Raw genomic sequence first — 9,042 nt, 5'->3', positions numbered from 1 at the left:
CTACTAATACTTACGATCATCCATATTTTATGCTTATCTTATGTGCTTTGCTCGAGTGCATTAAACATACGCCGCGTATACTTAATATCTCAAATCTTCCACATTCCAGGGTATTTGCTAGTACTCTTAAGTGCTTTGTTGTTAAACACATAAGTTTATTATGCTACTGCTTGTTGTTTTAGCTGCATGCCTCGAAGTGTGTTGTGAATACGCTGCGTATACTTGTTAGCTTTTCTATCCAAAGGTAAGTTGCGTATACGCAGTGTAAGCTTGTTGTTTCACATGTTGCAGCGCGTTTAATGGCTTGTTGCACTTCATTGCGGGCAGCGATAATTTAAGTTGAAGCCGGAAAAAAAAAGAAGTGAACATCCCCGAAGAGAGGCGAAATCCTTGGCGTGCCATAAACAGTGTCTGCCAATTAGCAGCGCCTGCTGCACAATTTCGGCCGTGGCCATTTGGCGTGTGGCATGCAGCCGATTGTGCACGCTAAATGCAGCTGCAGAAGCTAGCGTGCCGCCCGGATTGCGTAAACACGTCTGGTCTGAAGGGAGTCTAATTAGCGAAATAGATAGCAAAGAGGGGCGAAAAAGCGAACAGCGAACAGATTGATAGAGCGTTGGGAAATGGGGAAATGGGAAATGGTCATGCTTGTGATTTGTGTGTGCAACAGTTGCGAGGTGAAATTGGAGTGCACACTTAAAGTGCAGTTCGTATTAAAAATGCGTTAAAAGCGTCAGATCGTAAATAAAATGAAAGCGAAAAGGAAGCCAAACGAAGCAACGCTTAAAGTGCTCGCCAGGACAACAACTTGCGCTTCACTTGTTACCTTTTTGCATAATAAATTTAATTATGCAGCCAGGCAATAAGGATGGCAAACAGGTTGCGCGGTAATATGGTTAATGTTGCTGCTTAAATGCTGCTTAAGCGCCAAGTGCAGAGAAGAGAGAGAGAGAGAAGGGAAGCTCGCCATGGCTAGCAATATGATTAATTGCATATCTATGGCAAGCGTCCTTTGGCCAATTGATTGCAGTGCATAATTTAATTGCCATTGCGCATACACACGGGGCGTATGTGCAATATATATTATAAATGAATTAGTTGCAGCAATTGCATTTGGCTTTGCCTTTGCCCGCAGCTGCAACAGCGAACAACAACTTGAATCGCAGCTAGACATGAGCTCGAGTGTAACATCAAAGCACAAATTGATTTCCTTTTGGCTCACTCAAGTGGTATTGGCATCCTTGAGCCACTTACTCACTCTCTCTCTGTGTGTGTGCTTGCAAATGCCAAAAATTGCACGTGCAACACTTGAATGATGTGCAATCTCAGAGAAGCTCCAGCTGCATCAACAACAAGAGCTTCTCCTTGAGCTGCGCTCGGCGTTGATTGCTTTGATTTAAGTTGTCCGTTTCCTGCCGCGTTGTCTGCTTTAATATTCAAAAGTACCACGTATATTGTGTGCTGATTAAAATTCCAGCATCTGTAGTTCTCTTTCTCTTTAATTTCGCCGCCAGCAATTTCGAGCACAACAACATTGTTGATGATGATGTGGCTGCTTCACTCTTGTGGCACTCGTTGGTTCGCTTAGTGAGTGATGCGGCAAGTTGCGCCGTTGGCGCTGCAGTTGCATGTGCATGTGGCAAGTCACGGCTTAACGCTGCCAGCAGCCAAGTGAGTTATGAACTTGCTTTAATTTAAAAATAAAATGCTTCGAGGCAAACACAATCAAAAATGAGAGCTGAATATTTGGAATGATTTATTGATTTTATGTGTTATATACTTAATATTTTTTAACCACAAATTCTGCTATGGAAATCTTCAAGTAAAACTTATTCTCAGAATTAAAATGCACTTGCTTTTAATTGGAAAGAAATAATCAAGTTTTGAAGAAAACTTTATCAAAAATATGAACTGAATATTTAGAATGATTTATTGATTTTAATTGTTTTATATTTTTAAAAGGAAAAAAATTAAATTTTGAGGCAAACTTTATAAAAAATTGTGAGCTGAATATTTGGAATGATTTATTGATTTCATGTGTTTAATATGTTCTCTTTTTTAACCTCAAATTCTGTATTGAAAATCTTCAAGTTAAGGACTTTGTTAGATATAAATTTCACTTGTGTTTATAAAAATATAAGCTGCATATTTTGAAACAATGAAACCATAAACTCAACTCTCAAGATCTGCACATATAAAATTTACATTCAAAATGAAATTCTCACTTTATCCTTGAATAAAAATTGTATTAAAGAATATCTGTACTCAGTTATCGGAGAAATGTTTAAGTATATGTTCATTGATTTCTTTCTTTGTCTTTAACTCTAATTTAATTTAATTTAATGTAAGCTGTATATGTTGAAACAGCGAAGCAAGATTTAATGATTTTATCTCTTTTATTTAAACCATAAACTCTAATTTACCAAATTTCCGACTCACTTTTTACTTGAAGATAAATTGTATGAAAGAAAAGCTTTATCTTTACTCAGTCATCGGAGAAATGTTCTATGTATGTATATTTTGATTTATTTTTTCTTTGTCCTTGTAAAATGTAAGCTGAATATTTTGAATTTTCAAAGCATGATTTAATGATTTTATCTATTTTATTTAAACCCTAAACTCAACTTTACCAAATTTCTGGCTCACTTTTTACTTGAAAATAAATTGTATTAAAAAAAAACTATTGCAGCCAGTCAGCGAAAAAAACTTGAAGTATATTTTGAATACTTTTTCTTTACTTTACTTTACTTTCCAAATTTTCATGTTAACCGCTTTGTCAAAAACCAAATTCACATTTCTGTCTCACTTTTTACTTGCACATAAATTGCATTGAATAAAAGCTATTGCTGTACTCAGTCAGCGAAGAAAGGTTTATGGATGAAAAACAAGATTTATTACGTATACGCAATAAAAAAGCCACCTGATGCTAAGACACCTGCTGCTAAAAAAGAGCACTGTATTTGGCAGTTGGATTAATGTTTTTGCGCTACAACGATTTCATGAACTATCTCCAATTGTCACAAAAAGTGACAAGCGTAGCAAAAAAATAGATTTTTTCACTGATTGAAAAAAAGAGAAGAGAACTAAATCTAAAATGTGTAGTAAATTCTAAACATTATAAACTTACCAGCATTATAAACTTATTTTCCATTTCAGTAATTCTAATCGTTGCTATTTGTGCAGCTATGACAACAATGGAAAAACAATAAGCATAATTAGTTGCAGCCAAATGCACAAAACACTATCGATTGCATAGCTAATTGCTGTTTAAATAATTCAACCAAAACAAACACGTTCGAGTGCAATAATGTTTACTTTTTTTTTGTTGTTGGAACTCGAATGGTTCGTAATTTATACATTAAGTAATTAAATATGTAAATGAAATAAAGCATATTTGGCTTTTAATTAGTAAAGCTCGTTAATTAGCGCTCAGATTCGTGTGAACAATGCGACCGAAATGTTGGCCATTTCAAGTGTGTCACAATGTCATTCTAAGCTGCCAGACGACGACCAGAAAAAAAAGGAAAAGAAAAGCGGCTGTCAGACAGATAAGCAGACGACGTTGTTGTTTGGTCGACATAAAGCTGAATGGACCAATGTTTAACTGCTTTGCCGCTTCACATAATTTGTAATTAAATTTCACTAAAAAATGCTACCGAAATCCTTAATCCTTTAACACACGCACGCACACACACACACACACACACATGGATGAGCAGCGTTAGAGGCGGCAACGACCGCAACAAACTATGAGAGTCGTTATCCCTTTTAATGAATTTTTTCTGCTTGCCCGGCTTTTGCTTTTCATTTTGCTGAGCAGCAGCAGCGGCAACCCGGGTGGCAACCCTAAAAAAGAGGAAGCCTCTCCCTTTTCGTCCGCCCACTTGTCGTTGCAGCCGTTGCCAAAGTAAATATTTTACTATGCCACTATTTGAAGCATACTGTCAGGCTGTTGCCGCAGCTGGAGAGGCAACAGCAACAACAGCAGCAACAACAACAACACGATAGCAACAGCAACAGTCTGCTGCTGCCACATTTTATATTTTATAATATTTTTCAGGTCAAAATGTCGTAGAACTTTTATTAACCTCACGCTGCTGCTGCTGCTGCTGCTGCTTCTGTTGCTTTCGCTTGGTGTCTGTTTGCGTTTTTGTTGGCGTCCTAAACATTAAATGTGGCTTAGTGTCAGCGAGTTACAACTCTTACACTCGGATGTTGCATGTTGCATGTGGCATAAGTGCTATTAGCTTATTACTTATTTACGCATTTAATTCACAGTTTACGGCGCTGACATTATGAAAATATCCACTATTCACGACTTGAGTAGAGAGAACTTAAGTACAGCCAACAAAACTCAGAAACTCTTAAGGTGCTTTGACAGCTCAAGTTTTGCTTTCATTTTGAATGCAGTTCAGACTGAAGAATACTCTTTAAATGCTGTGATCCTTTCAGCATCTTTTCTGACAGTTCAGATTGAAAAACACTCTTTAAATGCAGCAATCCATTCAGATAAGTTTTCTTTCTACAAAATATTTGCTAAATCATCTCTTAAAGCATTTTAAATGGATGACATTGGAAATGCTGCTGCCTTGATTAAGTAGGTACAAATTAATATTCTCTTCTTGCAGGTTTGCATGACAATGCAATAAATATGAAGAGCACAGGAAATGCGAAAAATGTTATGCAAAATTTGTAATTTGAAGCGTGGACAAACAGAGAGAAAGAGCTCAAGCCAAAGCTCAAGGCTTGGCACTGACAAGGACAAAAGCGTCGACAACGACGTACAAATGAGCACAAGCAAATTAATTTCAACTGCAAAATGCTGTCTGCAGCTGTGCAGCACTTTCTATAGAGTGTGAGTTGTTGTCTTAAGGCAGCTTCAAGGCGCTTTACGAGCAAACCTTTCGCTGCAATTTGTTTGGCTCGACTGCGCTAAAAAGTATGCTACACTAAATGCTGTCAATGCTGTGAAGGTTTCAAGTGCTAAGATCTCAACATCAACCCGATGAATGAAGTGACGCCTTGCTGCATTCCATAGAATACGCATACGCACCGTTAGCTGACATTGAAAAAGGAGCCGAACAAATGCCTTGCTATAAAAAGCAGCCTTTGACTCTGTGCACTTAGCTGGACAGAGAGCTTTGGACATTTTACATATGATGATGACGACGACGACGTCGTGGACTGTTGCCATGACTAAGAATATGAAATGAATCAGTTGTCAGTGTGTTTCAGCCAATGATGATGATGATGTGAGAGAGAGGTTGCAGCTAGACGACTAATTAATGCCACTCAACTGGCTCGAGTTTCATTTCAAAGCGCACACACCGAAAACGTAGCCAATTAAAAATGACAATGACAATGGCGAATGACTTAAAGATAAAGCTTAAATTCCTTCAGTGACAGTAAATCCACTTGATTTCCTCTTATAACAATATATATACACTGAGAAGAGACGCCACTCAACGGCACGAAAAAGGAATAAAGGAATTGTCCCTGAGCCGCTTTAAATGTTTTTGTTTGCTTTTGCACCGCTTTATTCTCTGTGTGTGTGTCTGTGTTGGGCTCAGCTCTGTGAAAGGGACGACGAAAAGAATAAAAAAAAAAATGTATAAATAAAATGAAATGAAATGAAATAAAATACAATTCTAAGCGTGCGTTGCGAACATAAATCTCATCAATCAAATGGAGTTGTGCGCATAAAGTTATCGGCTCAACTTAAAGCAGATAACTCAACTCATCTCAACACAACTCGAAGCTTGCTCCAAGGCATTTCGCATTCACTTTATTGTTTCAATCTGTTCAAGCAACCCCAGGGCAGGAATACATACCTCTACATCGTTTACGTTTATAACCCAATTGCCCATTCAACATGTTTTGCTTTCTACCCATAGTTTGGATTTGGCTCACAACCTGGTATATTTTGCATAGCGTGTATTTTGAATGTAGTAATACTTATATCAAATATGGCCTTTGATATATTTCAGTATTTTTGGTATATTATGTATTTTAAAATGAATACCGCACTCTTTTGTTTTTATTTAAAATGTGCAGCGGGTATCTCACATTTGGTATATTTTTAGTATTTTGAAGTATATTTTAAAATGAATACCTAATTGTTTTCCTTTTGCTTTTATTTAAAACGTGTAGCTGCTATCTCATATTCGGTATTTTTTTTGGTATTTTAAGTATATTATTTGGTATATTTTTAAATTAATACCTTATTGGTTTCCTTTTGTTCAAAATGAATAGTGGGTATTTCAAATTCGGCACATTTCAGTATTTTTTCGGTATATTATTTGGTATATTTTTAAATTAATACCATAATTAATAATACTGCTTTGCTCTTATTTAAAATGGGTAGCAGGTAACTCACTATATATATTTATATATATATATATATATATTTAGTATTTTGAAGTATATTATTTGGTATATTTTAAAATTAATACCTCATTGTTTTCCTTTGGTTCAAAATGAATAGTGGATATCTCAAATTCTGTACATTTCAGTATTTTTTCGGTATATTATTGGGAATATTTTAAAATTAATACCGCACTCTTTGGTTTTATTCAAAATGGGTAGCGTGTATATCACATTTGATATATATTTAGTATTTATGCGGTATATTATTTGGTATATTTTAAATTTAATATCTCACTGTTTTCCTTTTATTCACAGTAGTTGGTATCTCTCAGTCGAGTATATTCGACTTCTCAATTGTTTTTTACTCCGCACTTTATGGATGCGTGTTTTCGGCTCTGGTTTTAACTTTCACCTACACAAAGGGGTGTAAAGAATGTAGTCAATATCAAGTTTAAGCAATTCTTTTATAATTATTGGGTATGATTTTTATTTATTTAACAATTTTGCTGTCCTACAGTAATGCGTGCGGCATTCGATATTTTGCAATCTGTAAGTAAATATTTTATAAGTGTCAGTTTTCAGTTTGAACAAAAATTTGTGTAATTCATGGATATGTTTTGTGATTGATACCCTATATTAAATTAATTTTATAAGAAAAACATTTTAATTAAAGCATGACAATAAAAAGGCTAAAGAAGAAAACTAAATATAAATCTTAAGCTAAGAAAAGAATATATGAATCTCATCACACAGTATCTAGCCATCTAGAATACTTTCTATTCAGTTTGAAATAGAATATTCTGAGGTGCTTCTTTAACGTCTCTATAAAAGGGCAACAATGTGCATCCAAAGTCAGTTGACAGCGAAAAGTGTTAACAGATTGTTACATGAGAAAGTCTAATCTGTTTAATTTGACTTAAATTTAAGGCTGCAAAATGTTTCGAAAATACGTGCAAGAATCTTCTACTCCAGGAGAGCTGCTAGATTCACGTGATGCATTCAAGTTTATGAGTTATGGACACACTTTAATTGGCTGGAGATCACCCACAAAGAAGGGTTTCAAGAATGTGCTATATAAAATATTTTCATTCGTCGTAATTGCCATAAATACGTATCTACCAATTTCAATGATGATAAATTATGTTACGTAAGGGAATTCAAAAACATGACACCAGGAGAACTTATCACATTGGTTCAGTTGATGTTCAATTTACCCAACTGCTATATTAAGGCTGCGATTCTCTACTTTAATCTGTGGAGGCTGGAAAAAGCTAAAGAAATGTTGGATGAGATGGACAAGAGTTGCACTAGACAAGAAGAGAAGTTGCAAGTACATCGATCTGTTATACGCTGCAACACAATTTACCTCGCTTTCATGTCCGTTTATAATTTCTATCCTCTATCAACGTTTGCTACTGCAAAGCCTTTATATCCCATTCTTAAACTGGCGTGATGGAACCCAGCAACTCTGCCTAGCGTCGATTATTGAATACATCTTAGTAATTTTTCCAGTCTATTATAATAATGCAACTGACATCTATCCTGTGATTTATGGACAAACTATCCGCTTGCAGTTCGATCTATTAATAAAACGCATTCAAAGATTAAGATGCGACGGTGATAAAAGTGAGGATAAGAACTACGAGGAACTGACTGGATGTATCAAGGATCACAAGCGCATACTAGAGTAAAGTTGTTTCACACTAAATAACTATATAATCTTCAAATACTTTCATTACTTTCAGATACTGCAACATCTTGAGGCCCCTCATTTCAAGTACGATCTTTTTTCAGTTTCTAGTTGTGGGCGTTGTATTGGGACTTTCCTTTACCAATCTCATTTATTTTAGCGACTTGTTGTCGGGTATTGTAAATCTTGCCTATATTTTTGGCTGTTGTTGCCAGACATTTCCCTTTTGTTATACCTGCAATCTCCTGGAGGAAGATGTTGATCGACTTACTTTATCAATTTTTCAGTCAAATTGGTTGAGTGCTTCACGACGTTATAAAGTATCTCTAGTTTACTTCTTGCACAAAGCTCAACAACCTCTTAAATTTACTGCTGGCAGTATTTTTGAAATCTCTTTGCGGACTAACATAAGCGTAAGTATGTCAAGATATAGTTCTGTATTATGAAACAATTTTCAATGATTGAACTAATTGCAGCTCGCGAAGTTGGCCTTTTCGGTTGTAACATTTGTTCAAAAATTCAATTTGGCTGCAAAAATGGAACGGGAATAAGTTTGGAGAAATGTTCATAAACATTAACGTTTTCATTTATATAAATAACACAATTTTTAATACAAATTATGTAGATTAAAAAATATATGTAGAAATTCTTTAAACAATATATTAATTTCAAATATACATTTAATATGATGATGTATGTGAGAAAATGTCACTGACATATTATTGTTTTCCTTTTGCCCATAGAAGTAATATTTCCTAACTGGTTGCTGAAAATTTGAGCATTATCACAGTATATTTATACTACGCAATTTATGAATTTATTTGTATAAATTAGTTCATGGAAACTATTGTATAAAGGTTTGTAGAACTGAATTCTGAATTAAATAAAATATGAAATAAAGTATCGAAGCATTCGAAACAATGATATGATTTTAATTGGGCAAACTTAGAATTGAATTGAATTGAATTCAAAATTCTTAATAATTG

General features: G+C 35.0%; 1 protein-coding gene across 1 annotated transcript; it reads left to right on the top strand.

The window, feature by feature from the left end:
• The first annotated feature begins 7,531 nt into the window (after positions 1–7,531).
• Positions 7,532–8,607, top strand: LOC132785212 (odorant receptor 42b-like). Its single transcript, XM_060791205.1, has 4 exons — positions 7,532–7,696; positions 7,941–8,053; positions 8,112–8,469; positions 8,533–8,607. The coding sequence occupies exons 1-4, from the start codon at positions 7,532–7,534 to the stop codon at positions 8,605–8,607; spliced, it is 711 nt and encodes a 236-aa protein (XP_060647188.1).
• The last annotated feature ends 435 nt before the right edge of the window (positions 8,608–9,042 follow it).

The sequence above is a fragment of the Drosophila nasuta genome, chromosome 2R (assembly GCF_023558535.2).
Source record: "Drosophila nasuta strain 15112-1781.00 chromosome 2R, ASM2355853v1, whole genome shotgun sequence".
NCBI lineage: Eukaryota > Metazoa > Arthropoda > Insecta > Diptera > Drosophilidae > Drosophila > Drosophila nasuta.
The sequence above is the reverse complement of the archived record's forward strand: the minus strand, read 5'-3'. Positions and strand labels throughout refer to the sequence as shown.

Excerpts from the sequence above, each read along its gene's own strand:
- LOC132785212 (XM_060791205.1), top strand. The coding sequence starts at position 7,532 with ATGACACCAGGAGAACTTATCACATTGGTTCAGTTGATGTTCAATTTA. Across the intron at positions 8,054-8,111 it reads GATCACAAGCGCATACTAGA|ATACTGCAACATCTTGAGGC; the intron begins GTAAAGTTGTTT and ends CATTACTTTCAG. Across the intron at positions 8,470-8,532 it reads CTTTGCGGACTAACATAAGC|CTCGCGAAGTTGGCCTTTTC; the intron begins GTAAGTATGTCA and ends AACTAATTGCAG.